The sequence below is a fragment of the Pleurodeles waltl genome, chromosome 11 (genome assembly GCF_031143425.1).
Source record: "Pleurodeles waltl isolate 20211129_DDA chromosome 11, aPleWal1.hap1.20221129, whole genome shotgun sequence".
Taxonomy (NCBI): Eukaryota; Metazoa; Chordata; class Amphibia; order Caudata; family Salamandridae; genus Pleurodeles; species Pleurodeles waltl.
Genome location: NC_090450.1, coordinates 507,032,447 through 507,053,818, shown reverse-complemented (window position 1 = coordinate 507,053,818; position 21,372 = coordinate 507,032,447). Strand labels below are relative to the sequence as shown.

At 41.4% G+C, this 21,372-nt stretch overlaps 1 protein-coding gene across 2 annotated transcripts in view; it reads left to right on the top strand.

The window, feature by feature from the left end:
- The window catches only part of LOC138265823 (claudin-10-like), a 154,009-nt gene that overhangs the window by 85,265 nt on the left and 47,372 nt on the right, over positions 1-21,372 (top strand). For both annotated transcript variants that reach the window (XM_069213894.1, XM_069213895.1), the window contains one exon: positions 20,011-20,092. In XM_069213894.1, coding sequence (XP_069069995.1) covers positions 20,011-20,092 — 82 coding nt within the window. The remainder of the gene's footprint in view (positions 1-20,010; positions 20,093-21,372) is intronic.

The following is a 21,372-nucleotide window of genomic DNA, read 5'->3' as shown; positions in this document are numbered from 1 at the left end:
TACTCACTGCTCAAGTAGATAATAACCCTCCATATATAAATAAAGCACTTTTTTCCTGCTTGAGTAAGCAGATCATTTTGTCATCAAAAACAAGTAGAGCTACAAAGAACACGCTTCTCCAAAGGTATAAATGTCTCCGAAGGCAGTAATAACAACATCATTTGTGCAATTAGATTTTTTCCTGACTTTCCACACAGTTACTGTTCCATCTATCTTTCAAAGTAAACTCTTTTTGTTTTCCTTTTCCCTACATTGTGTCACATGGTATATCTGTTTTTAAGAGTCTGTTTTCCATTTTCTCTCAAAACATCAAAAAAATACAAAGTTACATACAAGTCAGTAAATGATAACAAAAATACATCACTACATTCTCTGAAGAATTCTACATTTTTCACCTGCAATCACATATTTATATTTGCTGCACCACTAACTTCATGTTCCCTTCTGTTAAATTCCACAGCTGTAAACACTGTATTTTTTGTCCACAATTAAATTATAACATGCCTTCATACATGGTTCCATTACAATTTATAAAGTTACCCATTCCTCTTTACACACCATTCCTAACAGTGAGCATAGTGTTTACTCTAGACACAGCAATATCTCTGCTCTGACATCTCACTGTCATCAAATATGTGCACAGTAAGGTTCATGAAACACTAGAGTGGACATTACGAGTCTTGCGGTCCATGGACTGCCATGGTGGAGATGGCGGTCGCATCGCTGCAGCCCTGGCGGAGCGGACCACCACATTATGAGCACGGGGATAGAACCAACAGAACACAGCCAAGTCGCCTCTCAAACCGTCACTGTGGAGGGACCACCACGACCAGGGGCAAGCATGTCCAGGCAGGCGGTGAGGCTATTACGAGGCTGCACATCACCAGGATTTCCGGGTCTGTCGCACTGCCACGAAAAGCCTGGATGAAATGAATCACTCAAAAGGAAACACTCACCTTCAGGAACACAGGCATGTCCACAGGCGCCATGGCATGCGAATTGCAAGCCTTCACAATGCTCCTGCTGTCCATTGAACTGCAGGGCCAGCAACGTTGCTGAAGACACCAACCGTAAGTACACCCGCCTAGCACACACTAGAGGAAGGACATTAGTGCATACACACAATACACACGCACTGCAAGCCACGCCCACACACACAAACATGCAAACACCTGTACTAACACACACATACACACACACACGCCAAATAGCATATTTGTCACACTTGCATGTGGAAGGAAAGCCAGGACAAGGCTGTTACCATCGACACCAACAGTGCAGTGGTGCAGATATATTTAAAACGTATAAACCGTGATAAATAACTATGTTCAAAGGGGCCCAAGGGCAAGTCTAGAATATCCATAGTGAGTGCCGCTTGCACACTGGGCACAGAATAAGGGTCCAACTTGACTCTTGCCTGCAAACTGCTGGCCTTCACTGGGTAGGGGCATCAATGGGGTATGCAGGCACCTCAGAGCTGAGGGGGGTGGGGGATTGGGTTTGGTGGCAAGGTCCTTAGGTTTGGGTTTGGAGGGGCGTCCTTAGGCTTGAATGGTGGGGAGGTTTGGGCTTTGATTTAGATTTTGGGGAAGTGGGCTTGGGTTTGGGAAGGGTGACTGTGGACTGGGTGGGGGTGGAAGAAATAGGTGGGGGGGCATGGTGATGACCAGAAGAGGACTGGGAAGTGGAAGGCAGTGGTGTGGGGAGGGTAACAGAGCGCTTGGCGGGGCAGGGACTATTTCACTGGTAGGGAACAGCGGCGATTGGACTAATATTTGGTAAATAAATATTACATTGAAAACAATCCTGGAAATTCATTCGATGTTATAGTTAGGAAATACCATTAAAAAAACAGAGAAATTCATTGAAAAAACAAAGGATACAGGGCTCGCACAGTTAGAAAATAGAATTTGAAAAAATATTAGAAATTCACTAAAAAACAAAGGTTACAGGGATGTTATATTTAGGTTCAGATTTTATACACATAAAACTATAGAAATTCAGGATTTATAGTTATAGTTATCTCAAGAAACTATAACTTGTGCCCTAAGGTAAGTATAACTCTCACCCTCGCCATGCACTACTAATTTCCCGACAGCATTGATAATATCACTGAAACTTTTGCCCTGACTGCACGCCGCATCCTCAACCCTAGACTTTGCATTAAATGCCCGTCAATGGATTCCTCAACGACTACACAGGCCCTTGCATCTCAGCGTGACCACATCTCGGAACCGGTGCATCGCTTCAGATACATGATGCATCTTCGACGCAGATCCTCACAATGCTTGATGAACCAGGATTAGAGATACTTTATCCAGGCGCCCAACTGGGTCCCTGTAGCCGGTCCGTGCTCTATTGTGGTCGGCCTAAACTTGTGACTTTGTCCCAGTCTGGTGCAACCAAATATACATAGGTGGCACTTTTTGCCTTTTCGCATTATTTTCACTGAAATCTTTATATCTGGAATATCTGGTTCTACTAATTGGATGTTTGTCATTTTTATATTGTTTCATTTACTAAAGAATGTTCTACCTTTCTAACTTGGTGTGGGGTCTTTTTTGTGTGGTGTTTTCACTTTATTACTGTTTGAAGTGTTGCACAAATACATTACACATTGACTCTAACTAACCTGATTGCTCTGTGACAAGCTACCCTGAGGGTTGAGCACAGGTTAACTTGTGCCTCACCCTGACAAGAATTGCGGTTGCTGCTTCACTAGGGCTCACACCCCAGTCAACCAACAACCCAGTGCCCTACATATATAATATCTTTGTTAATAGTACTACTACTGAAAATGCACAGGGATATGGGAACAACTGCACCGTAAATATTCTGATATAACTAAAATGGATTGGAATATGTTGTACACTCTGTTTTGGGAAATGTAGGTCAACAAGCCTGGACTGGCCCTAGCAGACAATGGGTGTTTTTCCAGTGGGTTGAGAACGTTGGGCCAGTTTTACTTCTGGTTGGGGTTTGTGTTGTTCCTGAGGACCAGACCAATTGCACTCCTTCCCTAAAACACTCTGGTGCGTTACAAAAAAAATTTGAAACAAATGATTTGTTCTTGGTGAGACCATGTTGTATAATTGTTATATTTTTTGAAGTTATGTTTTAGTGCAGGTTTTTGGGTTTGTAGGTGTATAGGGTGGGTATCTAATCAATAATTAATTATCAATGAATTTTACATTTTCATTAAAATATTTAATTGAATTTTAATGATGCACATTGTCTAATAATTATTTTGTTTATGTTATATGTTATTTGCAGGTTGTTGGGCTTCTAGGGGTATAGGGTGGGAAGTTATTTAAATAATACTCAATTATTATGTAATTAGTAATTAAGTATTGGTTATGTCATTGATAATTAAATATGTAAATTGTATAATTAACATTTTTATAGTTATATTTTAGGTGTGGGTTGTTGGGTTTCTGAAGGTGTAGGGCGGGAAGTTAATTATTTAACAATTGATCACTGATTAATTATTAATTCATTATGTACTTGATAAATACATATGTAAACTGTGTTATTATTATAATGTGTAATTTATATTTTAGGTGCAGGGTGTTGTGTTTGTAGGGGTATATGGTGGGAACTTAAATAATAATTGAGCATCAATTATTTATTATTTTTTAATAAAATATTTAATTGATTTATAATTATGTTAATTGTTTAATAATTATATTTTAAATGTTATATATTAGCTGTTGGTAGTTGTGTTTGTAGGGTAATAGGACGTTATTTAGGTAATAATTAATTATCAATTAATTATTCAGATTTTGTTTTATTATTTAATATGCTAATTGTTCTCATTTTTTATTTTAACTATATTTTACTCTGGACTGCTAAATTTGAGGGAGTATAGTGTGGGAATTTAATTAAATAATCAATTAATAATTTTATTTTGGTTTATATTATTATTAGAAACATTAAACATTGTGTAAAATGTTTAATTGTTTTTTTAAATTTATATATATAAGTTTCATATGAACATTTTTATATTTTTGGTGAATTAATTGAGTTATTAAATTATGTTATGTGTTTTAAGCAAACTGCTTTCTGGAGTGCGAATAGTAAAGTTTACTCCTATGGAGTCCAAAGCTTTTCCTACTGTTCCACAGACTGGAGTGGCAAAAGTGAATTTTGCCCCTCCTAAGTCTTTCCCTTCTGTTGCATAGACTGAATGGGAGTAGTAAATTTTACCCCTCCACATTTTCTCTACTGTTGTATAGGCTGAAGTGGGAATAGTAACTTTTACAACTTCGGAGTCCAACACTTTCCCAGCTGTTGCACGGAGTGGAAATAGTAAATGTTACCCCTCCTGAGTCCAACACTTTCTCTTCTGTTGCACAGACTGGAATGGGAATAGTACATTTTACGACTCCAGAATCAAACGCTTTCCCTCCTGTTGCACAGACTGTAGTAGGAATAATACATTTTACCCCTATGAAGTATAATGCTATTATTACCACACTTTATTATATTTATTCATATTGTTTAAAAGTATATGATATTATTTGATTAAGCTTTTTAATTATATATATATGTGTGTGTGTGTGTGTATATATATATATATATATATATATATATTAAATGTGTTTTTTATTTTAATTATTTGGTAAGTTATTTAGGCCCTCATTACAACCCTGGCAGACTGTGGTATTTTGGAGAAAGTTACTGCCAACAGGATGGCGGTACCTACCCCAAAATTTGACATTGGCGGCTTGGCTCAGGCCAAAGCGCCAATGTACCACTCTGTCCCTCAGGGTGGTAACAGCCACTTGCGGGATTATGACCCCACCTACCGCCATGGTTTTCGTGTATTTCTTACCGCCACAAAAACTATGGCGGTAGGCACTTTCAGTGCCAGGGAATTCCTTCCCTGACACTGATAGGGGTCTCCCCCAACCCCTCCCCAGAGTTCTCCCCCACCCTTCCCCTCCCGACCCCCCACGACATACACGAACATTCACACACCAACATACACACTCATACATACACTCATACCCACATTCACCCACGCATGCATACATACATTCACAGACACATCCACATACACTGACATACATGCATGCACGCACGCATGAATTCACACAACACAACATACACGCACACTCACACCCATTCATGTACACACGCAGTCCACACGCCACACACCCGCATGCACGCACACAGACTCATACACCCACACCCCCCCCCACACACACACAACACCCCTCAACCCCCTCCCCTGTCAGAGCACCTGACTTACCTGCTTGCAGGGGGTCCTCTGGCAGGTGACAGGACGTGGCGCTGCTGCCAGCAGCAGCGTCCACCAGCAGAACACTGCCAAGCCATATCATGGATCATAATACGGTCTGCGGCGTTCTACTGGCTTGGCGCTGCTGCTGGCAGGAGCGCCACCTTACCGCCGTCCACCGCCATGACCGTAGCCGGAATTCCACCAGCCTTCTGGCTGAATTACGGCTACGGTCATAATATGGTGGACGGTAGGTAGCCACGGCGAAGGGTGTTTTGTCGGCTGTCGCTGCGGCGCTAGGCGGTCATCACCACCATTGACATAATGAGGGCCTTAATGTTTTGCATTTGATTTTTTTTAAAGTTATACTAGATATATTAATATATAAAAGTACATATATATGTTTTTATAGTACTAAATTGAAAACAATAAAAAACTTTAATATAATGTAAAATATTGTTTTTAATATTAGTGGTATATTATATATTTATGAATGTATAAACATACACACACATATGTATTTAAGTGCTTGTGTTTATATAAGTGCATTTTCATTTTTAACATTAAATGTTACTTAAATTTAATATGCATTGATTTGTTATGTATTAAAATATTTAAAATGAACTATTTTATATTGTTGATTTACAGAAAAATTATATTTTTGTGCAATTTTTTACAATATTAGTGTGAACGATAATTTGTTCAATATTTTTGTACTCACAATTTTTACTATAGGAAAACAATATTTGTGTCGATATGTTTGACATGATATTTGTGTATCACAATATTTTTAGCCTTGATATTATGTCACTGACCCCAGAAAAATGTTAGATGCAACATCACACATGCAAATAAAAGTGCATACTGAATAATACATATTGGTGCAAAGCTGTGAAAAATACAGTAGGTTCATGGATGTCGCTGTGCACACTACAGCATCTTTCACTTCGAAACAACATATAAAATCCAACAGGCCATTTTAAATAGAACACATCAATCATAGCTCAAATGTTTCTCACAGGTAGATAAAAATGTGGTGTGATGCCATAATATCATGCACTAAATATCGTGTGAAATAAGTATTAAGCCCTAAATATTGCTTGCAAAAATCTCACCTTACTAGCAAATTATATTTAAGATACAGTTTTTATGGTAGATGATATTTTTGTTAATAATATTCTGAAATACAGCCAAGAAGATGATCACAACACCAACCAAAGGAATATATAAACAGTTGGAAACCCCAATGAAACAGATTAGTCAGTACAGTGGTACCACTTCCAACACAACGTGGAGGCATCTTACAGATGGCCCTCACCAAACTCACAGCAGCACTTGATTCATAATAAAAGAATATCCCTTTCCTCAGCGGCTCAAAATACACTGAAATGACAAATGCCCAAACACTCCACAGTTGGTCTGGTTGAAAAGGGATGCTTTGGACCCCTGCAAGACACCATTCTCTACATTACCTGACACATGTTCTCTCAATTACCTGAGACACCATACAGAACACAGCAGTCAGACTCGCCTCACAGCACACCACACCTTAGGGAGCTCAACAGGCTCCCGATAAACGCATACACACAATTCAAACTCTCCATCCACACATGCTAAACACATACCCAGCCTACCTGAACAACTGCATCCACTTCCATCAACCTGCTAGGCATTCCTGCTCAGCTGGACGCTTCCTAGGACACATCGCATGCATCCACAAAAGCGGAGATCGAGCCTTTTCATGTATCGCTCTCAAAGCATGGAAAGACCTCCCATTACACATTAGAGCATCATACTCTATCCTGAAATCATCAAGAAGTTGAGGACCTAGCTCTTCTAGTAATTCCTCTCTTCTGCCCCCGGTGCTAGCCTCACACACCTGCACAGCACCAAGATGCCCTCAAGAGTCATGGTGTGCTGTACAAAAACACATTACATAACAGACTTCAAAAATGCCAAGTACATGTGTTGGGCTACATAAACCAAACTGTACCAATCAATACAGGACACATAAAACCATATATATGCACAGAATCATCAGAGAAACCACACAAACACCGTTCATGATTCAACAAAATCAGAAAAAAGACTAGCCTGTGGCGATAAACTCGAGACAAGAGCACCACGGGCCACATAGTCCAAGTGCACAGCCATATAGGAGGCAATACGACCCTGTAGAACAATGCGTTGTAACATAAAATACACCATAGCAGGCGGAATAGCAAATTACGTACTGCTTGAGGATAACAATATGCTTGAGATTTGTGATATGAAAAGATTTCAGATTTGTTGGTGGCACTTTTACCTAAAGCGTAAGACTGGGAATGTGGTTCGAGAAATTGCAATGAAGCAAGATTCATAAAAGAGTAATCTTTGTTAAAAGACCATAAGCAGCCGAGAAGAAACACCGTCAACATTTTTCAAGTGTTTCTGTGTCTTCAGTGGTTAATCTTTTAAATATGAAGTCAAAACGGTAGTGGTCGATACATGAAAAATACTATTCTTTCAAAACTTTTGAAGAGAAATGCACTCCTCATCTCTTACAACAACATATTCCACCTTTTTATAAAGAAGCCAGGAGTCAGTGATGGACAGCGCCCATTTGAGAGACCGGGGTGTCAACTGAAGCTATAATGCAAAATATTAACCCGTGGCGGGCAGAAGAAAGTCAATTTAACTTAAAAATGGCACAGACTCTATAGTGCAGTAAAGCATGTTTGCGATTAATGAATTAAAAGAATTTCCTTCTTATGGCCCTCATTACAAGTCAGTTAGAGCAGACAGAGCCGACTTTAGCTCTGGTTGGCCCAAAGTGACAGTCTTCTTTGGCTACTAACCCTCTGCACTACTTTATGACTCAAAAACTGCTACTAGTCAAAACTCTGGTCTATCTGTTGCAGGAACAGTAATCACCAGAGTTATCTTGACATTTTTATTATTGCCCGTCAACTGCTGGACACACAAGAAACTCTGCAGAAGGTGCTTTTAGACCCATAAACTATTTCTAAACACAACCTCCCCCCTGCAGGGCCTCCTTCCTGCACAAAAACAATCCTCAGAGGCAATTCCTTCTTTCTAAGTGTGCTGCAGAATGCAGCACATTCAGAAATAGAAACAAAAATATTTCTCCCCCTTGCACCTCTGATGGGGAGGTGAACAATTCTAACCCCGCAACAGCCACATCTCTGCACACCTGAGACACCTGCATTGGCTCCCAGTCAGCAAAAGGATCACCTTCCGACTTCTCACCCACGCACACAAAGCCCTCCACAACAAGGGACCGGATTACCTCAACCGTCGCCTCAGCTTCTACGCCCCCACCCGTCTCCTCCGTTCCTCGGGCCTCGCGCTCGCTGCCGTCCCTCGCATCCGCCGCTCCACTGCGGGTGGGAGGTCCTTCTCCTTCCTGGCAGCCAAGACCTGGAACTCCCTCCCCACCAGCCTCAGGACCACCCAGGACCACTCCGCATTCCGGAGACTCCTAAAAACCTGGCTTTTCGAGCAGCAGTAACCCCCCCGCCCTTTCCCCCTAGCACCTTGAGACCTGCACGGGTGAGTAGCGCGCTTTATAAATGTTAATGATAAATGTTAATGATTTGATAATGCATTCCCAGGTCTACCAGTGTTGGTAAATCTGTGAATGTGTCAGAACGCATGGTTGGATGCATGGGAAAACCCACGCTCCACCCATGGCACAACTCTGTGCTGCAGATTAATGCAAGGACACGATTTGTGCTGCCTTGCTTTACTATAGTTTTATCAAGCCACACAAGGCCAGTCAAGGTGGCCTTGTGTGGCTTAAATCTCATGTAGGTTTTGTATCACCCTTGAATGGCACAAGGGTGATGCAAAACCATGATAAATGAGGGCCCTGGGTTTTTTGAGTGTGGAGAAGCAGATTTTGACACACAGTATTTTCACAAGTTAAAATCGCATGACACTTTGGGTGCAGCAGGGGCCAAACCTCGTTCCGTTTTTGCACTGGCAAGGTTGAGAATGCAATGCACCCTCCTGCCACAAATAACCGTTAGAATTGGGGTTTCTGGTTGGCTAGGGTATGCACCCAAGCCAGGCAGAACTCACCCACTCTAGTGAGAGCGAGGGAGTTATACACCCAAGATAACCCCTCCTCACCCCGTGGTAGCTTGGCACGAGCAGTCAGGCCTATCCCAGAGGCAATGTGTAAAGTGTTTGCACAACACACACAACACAATACCCCAACACAAAGGAAACACCACACCAAGTTATATAAAAATAACCTGGATTGTCAGTAATACCCTGCTACCCAAGCAGTTGTCAGAACATTACACAGTACTATTACTCTGCAGAAACCAGCAGTAGTCACATATAACACACAGGTTACTCATTATTCTGCAACATAAGCAATAATCAGGAAAATAATTACTACATTTATGTACTTGTCATCACATCATCATAAATGCCCATACCAGAAACATTAGAAAACTATGGCAAGTCATGCAACATCAAACATAATGCCCATATCATAAACTCACCCTAACTGCCCAAAAAAGGAACATCAGAAAATATAAGGGTCATCAGCAAGATCATACCATATATATCATGGAAACATATCACCATAAATGCCCACAAAAATGAAACATCACGAGAGCTCCTGGCATCATCATCACTGTCACACCCTATCCCGGCTGCCCTTTCGGTGGGAATATCACCCACACAAAGATACACAGGGTGCAGCGAGCACATTCAGGGGCCAAGTATTTATTATCAGAAGGCACGATTGCCTACAATAAACCCTAGCCCCACAGATGAAATGTAGGAGCTCCCATACTCCCAGTACAGGCATCCCCCGTGGGGCCCAGATACTCCTGTGCCTCGTTGGCTGCAGTTCCCACAGGGGATGGCCCAGCAGGAAGGATTCTTCTGGTAAGGATTCACACCTTATCCTATGCCAGACTCCGTAGGCCCCTCCACAGAGGGGTATGGCCCAAAAATAGGGAACGCAGGCACATACACCCCCCACAGGTGGTGGGGAGACCTCTTCTGATCTCCCGATTGGGGAAAAATGTACCCACCAAGTGGCTGAGGCCTCCCTTCCCAGAAGCGTGCCCCTAGCTCTCCAGGGTTCCTGGACACCTCTGTGGAGGCTTCTGGGGCCACTGCCCTTACTGCAGCAGCGCAGCAGTTCCTCCTCATGGCGGACGGCTGCTCCGGCGAGCAGGGGAACGGCGGTGATCTTGGGCTCCTCAGCTTCACAGCAGCACTTCCAGCCCTGGGTCGCGGCTGTCCTGCTTGTGCCCTGGGGGCGCTCCTTGCAGCGCGCTCTGCCCGGGGACACTGTCTGGAGCACAGTCAATCCCGCCTTCACTTTCTCATGCCCCATGGGCACGTTACACAGTGCGCTTTCAACGCGCTCAGCAAGCACAGACGCCCCGGGTCGCTGCATTGATTTTCTCCTACTAGAAGCTGAGGAAAGCGCTCTCCAGGCACTGTAGGAAATGAAACAAAGTGCTCTCAAGGCACTCCAATGAAATAAAGAGAAATGCTCCTCAGGCCTTATGTACTCAGGGCACAGCACCCCTTTGCACTGAAAAGCAAGTAGATTTAGGGGGCAGGGGCCACAGCACCCAGTCCCTGGAGGACACAAGTTGGAGCACAGGGAGGCAGGGCACAGCAACAGGCTAACACAGAGACTTGCAGTCAGTGGCGGTCCCTCCTAGTGACCCAGCAGGTCACAGGACAGCACAGCAGCAGCAGTGCAAGGCAGTTCCTGGTGAGTTCCTCCAGCAGCATTCTGTGTCCAATTCCAAGTATGTTTCTTGTGTCTCTAGTGTCTCTCCATTCCGTGGGGAAAACACCCTGTACTTATATTCAGTTTTGCAAAGGTTTAACAAAAAGGGGAAGAGGAGGTTCCAACAAGTTATAACTGGTTCTGGGAGTGTCCCCTCTCTCCTCTAGCACAGGCTCCAGACATCAGTTGGGAGTAAACCAGCCCTTTGTGTGAGGCCAGGGCACAACCTTTACAGATGCATGTGTGCCCCGCCTCCCCTTCTCTCAGCCCAGGAAGACCATTCAAAATGCAGATGCACCTCTATGACACCTCCACTCTCCCTTTGACAGGCAGTCTGAAAAGTATGCACAAAGCCCAACTGTCACTCTGCCCAGACGTGGATTGAAGTGAAGCTGCGAAACACCAGAATCATAAGCACAGAGAAATGCTCACTTTCTAGAAGTGGCATTTCTATAATGATAATAAAAAATCCACCCACACCAGTAAGCAGCATTTCTCACTACCATTACAACCATATCAAACATGCCTACGCTACCCCTCATAAATCAGACAATACCCCCTAGACATAAGGCAGGGCATTTCCAATGCAATCCTATGAGAAGGCAGCACTGATAAACCAAATAGGCTGTTTGTCACTACCAGGACAGGCTATGCAACCAGGCACACATCCTGCCTTCTACATACATAGCACCCTGCCCATAGGGCTAGCTAGGGCCTACCTTAGGGGTGACTTACATGTAGTGAAAGGAGAGTTCTGGGCCTGGCAAGTGAATTTAGGTGCCAGGACCCTATGGCAGTAAACTGTGCATGCAGGCCCTGGTTAGTAGGCCTGAGACAGGCTTGAAAGGCTACTTCTGTGGGTGTCGCAAGCAGCGCTGCAGGCCCACTAGAAGCATTTAATTTACAGTCCCTGGGTAGAGGGATACCACTGTTCAAGGGACTTACAGGTGAATTAAATGTGCCAATTAGGTGCAAGCCAATCATACCAACTTTAGAAGGGAGAGCACCTGCACTTTAGCACTGATCAGCAGTGATAAAGTGCTCAGGGTCCTAGAACCAACAGCAAGAGGTCAGAAAAAATAGGAAGAAGGAGGCAAAAAGTCTTGGAATGAACCTGCAAAAAGGGCCAGGTCCAACAATAACATTCTTCCCTCCCCTACTCCTGCTATTTCCGCTCCATACCACCTTATGGCCTCCCACATAAATATATCACCTGCTGAGAGCAGCTGGTAATTGTATGGTTACATACTATGGTTTTGAGAATTCTGTGTGGTACTCCCGACGGAAAAATCACTTTCACACACTAATTTTCCATTCCATGAGGTTTAACCTGTAATTGAATGGTACTAGGTCAGATTTATCGCATGGTAAAAATGTACATGTGGTAAATGGGCCCAAGGACCGTGCAACTTATAATCAGGGACTATGTGCCACTAAAAGGAAGAGTGGCATGAAAATATTTCTATAACGAGATAGGCAATGTAACATAGTTACATCATATTTTAAACGCTGTTCAAAATGTTGTAATGGTTGGAAGAAATGTTTCCAATTTCTTTGATTCCCTTTTCTATGACGTTATAGCCCTCCACCTTGAATGAAGTTCCTTATTGCATTTCGAAGTCAGACTAGTTGGTCAGCGGGCTTTCTAGTTTATTGCTTAATTTGATACAGTTTATTAAAAGAGTATAAACACTTTTCTAATATTCCTCGAAGGGAAGAGGCAAGCAAAATCCTAATTACTAATATTTTATCAAGTGTAACTCTCAAATGCTGTATTGTACCAGATATGCAGGGTAAAGAAGGATATTCTGAAAAAGTGTATCTGGTAAGAAATACGTGAAAATGAATTGGTCATAATTAAACTTCAGGATCAAGAACAAAGTAAAGGCACAAATGTGTGAACACACAAATGGAGATCTCCTAATACATAAGCTGTGAAGGTTTATTCACCCATCTGGGGAGCTGAATGTGGTTACGTCTGCAGGCCATAGAGAATGGTACCATGAGCATAATTCAACCTTCAGGCTCCAGAAAAAAGTTCCCAAAAGAGAATAAATCACAGACTATAACTGTAGTTGTAGTTGTAATAGTATTTATATAGTGCTTACTATCCCTGACAAGGTGTTGAAGCCTTTTTCGACAAGTAGCAGGCTGCCCCAGAACCCAAAAGGAATTAGTGGTGGATTCGTATAGGGAACTATGAGTACAGTATTCGTATTAGAGGGGTTAATTTGATAAGAGGATATGTGAGTTTGTTAGTTGGATTGACTAGAGTAATGGAGGGATAGAGGAGGGAAGAATCCAGAAGTGTTAATTGGGAGTTTATAGTAATAGGAAGAGGATTGGGATGAGTAAAGGAGAAATGGATGAGGGAAGAGTCTGTGGAAAGGGTTAGGGAGTTCATGGTAGCAGGAGGGATTTTGGATGAGTCGAAGGTGAGATAAATGAGGGAGAATTTAGTAGGGTTGTTTGAGAAATCATGGTAATAAACTGAGGTTTGGGGTGAGCTAGATGTAGAGGAGGGAAGAGCTTAGGCAGGGTTATTTTGGAGTGGAAAGTAGTAGGAGGGGTTTGGGATGAGTCAGAGTAGGGATAGATTGATAGAGACATAGGGTGATGGGGAGGCAGAGTAAAGCTTACAAGAGAGTACATTTATATTATTTTTATTTATTATATATATATAAATATATATATAGATCATTTTTATAGTATTATTTTAATTTTAATTTCTCTTTTATTTATTTATTATTAATAGTTTTTTTACTTTAACTTAATTATTTCTAATTTGAATTTTATTTATAGATATTATTTTATTTATTTTTATTTAATTTGTCTTTAGTACAATAGGACTAAAGTAATAACTAGATATGTAAATACATAGGTAGGGAATATATGTGCAAGGAATATGATGATGAGTATAAGAATATGAGAAGAAAAGTAGTATTGTATAAACACAGACTTTCAAGATTTGTAATATTTGAAGTTAATTAGTGCACTTTTCTAACATTTATCTTTCCTCAATTTTTGAATAGTGAAATGCTTATGATAATAAAACATTTAATCAGTGTGATGTGAAAACAAAAGCAGGGATTCATAAGTATCTAATATAACAACTTATCTAGGAGCTATGCAATGACCTATGAACATGTTAAGTATAGGATTACATATATATATGTATATATATATATATTTATATACACACACACACATACATACTCATATATATATATGTATATATCTAAATATATATAAATCTATATATGTCCACCAAAAAAAAACGAAATGTCGAGGCTCAAATGTAGCGGTCTTGACATGGGAACGGGAATCCCATTAACATGCTGCACATATTTTCTAATCCAATGAAAAGAAAAGATCAAGACACAAGAGGATAGTTGCACAAATATATTAACAGAAACGGTCTTCCTCCCAACGCGTTTCAGCCGTAGCCTTGAACAAGGTATTGTCTTGAACAAGGCTACGGCTGAAACGCGTTGGGAGGAAGACCGTTTCTGTTAATATATTTGTGCAACTATCCTCTTGTGTCTTGATCTTTTCTTTTTATTGGATTAGAAAATATGTGCAGCATAAATCTATATATATATATTTCACCATGAGTAAATATACATTTGTTAAACAGACTTAAAGAGTATGTGTATAATTTATTATTATGACATATTAGCGAAACATATTTCCTAAAGAACTATACATATTTAGAATATACACATAATCAGATTATCAATATTTATCAACACAGGCATATGCAGTCCATTCCTGTTTGGATATGGTGGTTATGAAGGAAAGAGCCAAGTCTTGAGTAGTCTTCTGAAGGCAAGATATTCATCTGTGGATCTTAAATTTAGGGGTAATGAATTCCATAGTTTGGCTGCTTGGACAGAGAAGGGTGCACCACCTATTGCATTTTTCATGTATGGTGGTGTTCTAAGGTGGGGTGCCAATCTTGAGCGGAGGTTTCTTTGTTGAATGTATTTGCTTATTTTGTTTCTGATAAAAAGTGGTCCTGTTCCATGTACAGCTTTGTTGGTGATACAAAACAGCTTGAAGGTGGATCTTCTGGCAATGGCTAACCAGTGTAGTGCTCTCAAGGCAGGGGAGATGTGGGTTTGTGGCTTTACATGTAATAATACCCTGCCAGCGGAGTTCTGAATATGTTGTAGTTTTTTCATAACAGATAGAGATGATCCATGGTAGAGGCCATTGGCACAATCCAGTTTCGATGATACAAAAGAGATAGTAGCCTGTACCTTGAGTGGAAATCCGAGGTGGGGGAAGATGAGTCACAGAGTCTTCAAGGTAATGAAGATTGATCGTGCTAATTTGTCCACTTGGGCATTCATTGTTAACTTGGAGTCCATGGGGTAATTCCAAGGTTTTTAACTTCCTTTGATACTTGAGGAGGTAGTCCAAGACCGCCAGGCCAGGTGCACAGTGGGTCATAATTTTTCCAGTCGCTACATGTGAGTATTTCTGTTTTGGAAGCAATTTGTTTGAGATGGCTCCAAGGCACCCACTGATCAACGGCACTGAGGCAACTGAAGATTTGTGAGTTTTCAATGTCTTTGGGGCATTCCAATTTAAGTAATATTTGTGTGTCAACTGCATAGTTGTAGCATGTGAGTTGAAAATCATTGGTCAATTCTGGTAATGACATCATGTAGATGTTGAAAAGCAAAGGTGAGATTATTGATCCTTGGGGGACTCCTGCTTTTGTGAAGTAGGGTTTGGATGAGAAGGGGGTGAGAACAGATAATATTAGTTCTGTTTTGAAGGGAGGATGTAATCAGTTGAGAGCTGTCCCTTGTATGCCGGCTTTGTGGAGTCTTTGATTTAGGGTTTCATGGTCAACAGTATCAAAGGCAGCTGAGAGGTCCAAGAGAAATAGTGCAGCAACTCCATTGCTGTTGACTGTGTTTTTAAGATCATCACAGATTGCTATGAGTGCCGATTCAGTGCCTCTTCCTGGGCAGAATCTAGTTTGGTAGTCTGAGAGTATGGAATCGTTTTCAATGAATTGTGATATATGGGCGAATGCTGCTCTTTCTATCAGTTTGCCTAGGAAAGGTTCATTTGTGATTGGTCTGTAGTTGTTGGGGTCCTGTGGGTCTAGGTTTGTTTTCTATAATAACAGAGGTGTGTATGCCTTTTTAAGGTCTTCAGGAAACATTCCTGTAGTTAAAGAGTTATTGATGATTCTTCCTTCAGGTGTGGCAGCAGAAGTAGATAAAAGAAAATTCTTGAAGATGTGTGGTGGACAAGGGTCATAAGGGCAACCAGAAGGCCTGCTTGCTTTTACCAAATCCATACATTCTGTGATATTTGCTTGAAGGAGTGCAGATGGTGGGTTAGTTTATTCTTGGAGGGGATTTTAGGAAAGGGGTTGGTGCTACTGGTTTTCTTCTGTTTTAAATAGGAGTCCAATGTGTCTGCCATGGTTGTGTAATGAGTTGCCAGTTTGTTTTGTGAAATCTTGAGTAGTGAGATAACTTCCTTCCATGCATTTAGGTTTTTGAAATTCATTGAGAATTGTATAAAATTCTTTGGTTGCAGAATAAGCATTTAGAATTCTGTCTGAGTAGTACCTTTTTTAGCTTTTTTGATTGATGATTTATATATTCTGTTAAGTTTGTGTAGCTGAAGTTTGTCTTGAATTTGTTTTGAGCCAGGTCGGTTACAACATTCTGATGTGTTGCTTTATCTTTTTAAGTTCTGTGTTCCTCCAAGGTTTTGGTTTTCTTTTCTCCTGTTTAGTTTTTCTAAGTGGTATTAGGCTATTGAAAGCTTCCTGTAGCAACTCATAGATTTTTAGAGCAGAATTAATTGTATCTGGATCTGTTTTGGCTGTTAGTTGTGTTTCTAAGTCTTTAAAATTGAGTTTGCTCCATGGTCGAAAGATGCATGTCTGTAAGTTGCGATGCGGTGTGTTGATTTGTGGTGTTTTATGTTGGAAAGGTATCAAATGGTGGTCTGACCATGTGATTGGTGTTATGCTATGAACGATAACTAATTCAGGCTTTGCAAAAATGACGTCTAGGATGTGTCCAGCAATGTGTGTGGGATTGTGTACAATCTGATGTAGGTTCAATGCAACTAGGCCAGTGGTGATAGCTTTTGGACGGGGCATATTGGGTTTGTCAAACCAAAAGTTTAGGTCCCCAAAAATGCATAGGTTTGAGTTTAATGTTATAAGGTTTGAGACTGTATCTAGAAAAGTGTCTGGGAATATTGAGTTGTTAGGGGGAGGTCTGCAAAGGAGGAGAAAGTTACAGGAGGAAGTTAGAGTAGGGTTGCAACTATTGAGGAGGGCCTCACAACCTTGTATGGAAATGTTGTCTGTTTTACTGAGAGTTACTGATTGTTTGAATATAATCGCTAGTCCACCTCCTCTCTTGCCTCTACTGTTTTGTGTGATGGTTTGACAGCCTGGAGGAACGGATTCATGCAATACTGGGGCCTTGTCACCTCCCAACCATGATTTCCTTATGAATAGTAAGTCAGGTTGTGTGTTCGTGAGCAGGTCGTAGATGTGGTGCTTTTTTTTTTTAAAGTGATCGAGCATTTAGGAGCAGGCAGTTTAGAAAATGTGTGTTTGTGGTGGTGTTGGTTTTTTGGGGGGAGAAGGGTGAGCAGCATATTTTGAGCTTGTAGCAGGTGTGTTGTTAGTTGTGATAACTGTGTGAGGGTCACAGTAATCCTGTTTTTCAATATAGTGTTCCTCCTCTAGGAGGCTTAGGAGACATTTTGTTGGGTTTGTGTGTGTTGGTGGTGGACTTGGTGGCTGAGAGAGACATGAAGAGTGTACTTATTTTTGTAGAGTAGCCTTAAAATGTAATAGACAGTTGCGTAGTTGTTAAGTTTGCCATGTTGTGTATTTTGTTTACGTCTGTTTAGTGTGAAAGCAATATGGGTTAGGGATGGTGGAGGAGCATGTGGATCATATTGTAAGGCTCTATATTGTGCAAAGGATGAGAGACGGGTGAGTGAATGTTGCTGTGTTAGGGTGTTTGTGGTAGATGTTTGTGAAGAGTGAGAATGTACGGGTAAAGATTGGTCAGGATTTGCATTCTTTGTGTAGTCATGAGAGTGGAAGTTGGTGTGACGGAAGGTATTATAAACGTTTGTGTTATTTTGATGTGCTAATGTGTGAGGAAATATTGATGTTGTGGTTTTCTGTGAAGGATTTGTGTGTGAGTTAGTGCTGGTGAGTGGTTTTAGAATATTATAGGGGGTGTTGATGTGTTTTGGAGAAGAGTGTATGAGGTGTGTAAGAGGGGATGGATGTGGGTCAGGGGGGTTTGCGTTAGTTTTGATCACTGGAAGAGGTAATATGTGTGGTGGAGTGGAGTTTGAGTGTGGTATGGTTGTGTGTAATTGGTGAAGAGAGAGGGAGGGTGTTTGTAGATTGTGTTTTGGAAGGCTGGATTTAGGTATTGTCATGATAAAAGGGAGTCTGACATGAACAAACAGAGGATATTGCTGTTGGCTTGTATGAACAGAATGGCTGGAAGTAATGTATAATGTGTTTTTGTGTTGTGTGGGCAATGGCAGGTTGTGTTAGTGGGAGTTGACAGAGTAGTGTTTGCTGTGAGAATGAAGGTGTTTTCCTATTGTAGGTGTGGTGGATATGTGTAGAGGTGTATGAGTTTTGTGTTGGTTGATGAGACATTGCAATCTGTATGAGGTCAGTTTGAGATGCATGAGTTGGATGTTTTTGCTGATAATATGTTTCTATTTTGATGGATGTGTAGGGAGTAAGGTCCTTTCTGGTAAATGGGAAATTAGGCAGCATTTCTGGCCCTAGGCCCAACCCGGCCCAAACAGGCAAATGCCCTTGTCCTCCCTGCCCTTAGCCTCGACGCCCAGGCTGAGACACCCTGAGCCTAGGCTTAAATAGCCCTATTGGCCAGTAGAACCCTAGTCCTAACCCTAACCAATCAGATTTGTAACCCTAAACCCCAGACCCAACCCTATTCACCAATCATAGCCCTAGCCCTGACAACCCCAAACCTAAAAGCATGAATCAATAAGAATCTCAACCCTAGTATCAATCACAACCCCAACCCTAAAAGCATGAACCAATAGGAATCTCAACCCTAGTACCAGTCACAACCCCAGCCCAAATTGATAAGCCAATAGAAATACTAAGCTCAACAACCAATCACAACAACATATGCAACAACCAATAGAAACTTATATAATGGCCAAGTCAACTGAAGCCCATGCCCCTGTGGGGAGGGAGGAGTGAGATGCTGCTCTATTCAGAACCTCCTTGGGCACAGACAGGCTGAATCCACACTTCAAAGATAGCAGAGTCTACCTTTCAGGTACTTTTTTTTCAAGGCAAAAACAGGTGATGCAGCCAGTTTCTAAACATAACTTTAATCACAGAAACAGATAAAGCAGTCTCCTAAACACACTATGGTTAGCCACCGAGGTGTATGTAGCATGTTTACTTAAAAAGAGGGGGGGACTTTATGCAGTCTTTTGCCACAAACTAGGAGGGAAATTTCAAACAGTCACGGCTAAAAAAAACAGCAGTTTAAAAAGGCCAAGCTGCCTAAAACACAGTACTCTTCACATCCCTTCCCCTTTCCTTTCGGGTGGACTCACCTTTATTTGAATATTGTGGCATATACATACATTTTCAAGACTGGATTGGGTCTGTGGATGACCACCATACCTGTCCATTTTTATTAGTTAATTTGAAATTGAATATTTCTCTGTAACAGTGCACTGTGACAGATCATGCCATGAGAAATATTATCACCATCAGCCCATTGTGCTCAGGAATGTATTTCATGGGTCTCAAAGCCATTTGCCTCTGTTGTTAATGGCCAAGTGTCCGATCTTTATCAAATGTAAAAAAGTAATGTGTTACCCTTGTACAGTTTTTCTGTACCAAATAAATTAAATGCTTGTCTGGCTTGGCTAAAACAATAGTGTAAGCAATATTTTCCTGACGTGTGATCATTGTTTCCTACAGGTCTCTCATCCCTGGTTGCCATTTCCTGGTATGCGGGAATGATAACGAAGCAATTTTATGACCCATTGTACGGTGGAATAAAGTGAGTGTGCACATTAGTTTCATTTCTATTTTTTTATGATTTTTTTTTATTATTGTTTGAACTTCGGAACACGGTATGCGTTCTGTTTTTTTCTACTGAAATTGCTTTCGGAAAGGGGAATCCATAGTGTGAGGTAGAAACTTAGGTGAGCATGGTTCAGAATCAGTGATTGTGTTGTCTCAATGCAATCAGCTAAACAAACACACCGCTTTTATTTGTAAAATTCGTTATATCTTTGTAGGGCCGAATATATTTTTCACCCCTGAATTTTGATTACTGGGTGGATGGCAAATAGGTATTCAAGCAATTTATCATTCCACAGATTCATCAAAAATGTGGGTTGTGTTCACACTGCAAACATTACACTGTGTAGTAAATGTTTTAACTTGATGATTCTCAGGGTTCTGTATTTCGTTTTCAATTTGCAACACGTTTTCCCCACCTGTGCACTTAGCGCCTGTCTCAGGTGACACTCCTACTTATGGGCGTTTAGCCCTAACCTTTACCGTATTGAGCTGCGCAAAAAGCCTCGACAGCATGAGCGAAGTGTACTTTATGGACAGTAAGAAAGACCACCAATAAACACCCCAATGCTCCCATCCTGTTTGTGGATCCAGGAAACCCTCCATGTGTACCTTTCTAGTTAAAGATACACATAAGGATGACTCGGGGCCATGCTCTAGGTTTCTTTCATATAAATGCCCCTATTGAAGCTGGGCAAATATTTCCTTCAACAACCTCAGCTCTCCTGAGAGCAAGGCACAGCTCCCTCCCATGGGGACATATAATAAATTATACCATACCCGAGCGACTCACCCAATAGCAATTCATCTCCTCTCCACCGCGGGCAGAGGCAACTCCTTCCTCGGGGGGGGTAAAACTTAACGGTTTCCTACTTTGGAGTGATAACTCTGCAAACGTGAAGTGGTAAAACGGTAACCACGTCATGCAAACAGGTGTGAAGTCATTTACAATTGTATCCTTTTGGGTCCAACTAAGTGACGACCTAGGCTTCAAGTTACTATTTGGAAAATGAGAGGGGTGTGGAAATGGCTGTGGATTCATATTTGAGACCAGGGGCCAGATGTAGGAAAATGCCAAGTCGCTATGCGAGTCGCTATGGGGTGGCAATGACCCACCTCATTAATATTAATGAGGTGGGTCGCAAATTGCCGCCCCATAGCGAGTCTAGGCACTCGCAAACATGGAGGCCTGCTGTCGTCAGCAGACCTCCATGTTTGTGACAGCTTTATCAATAAAGCAGTTTTTTTTTTAAAGTG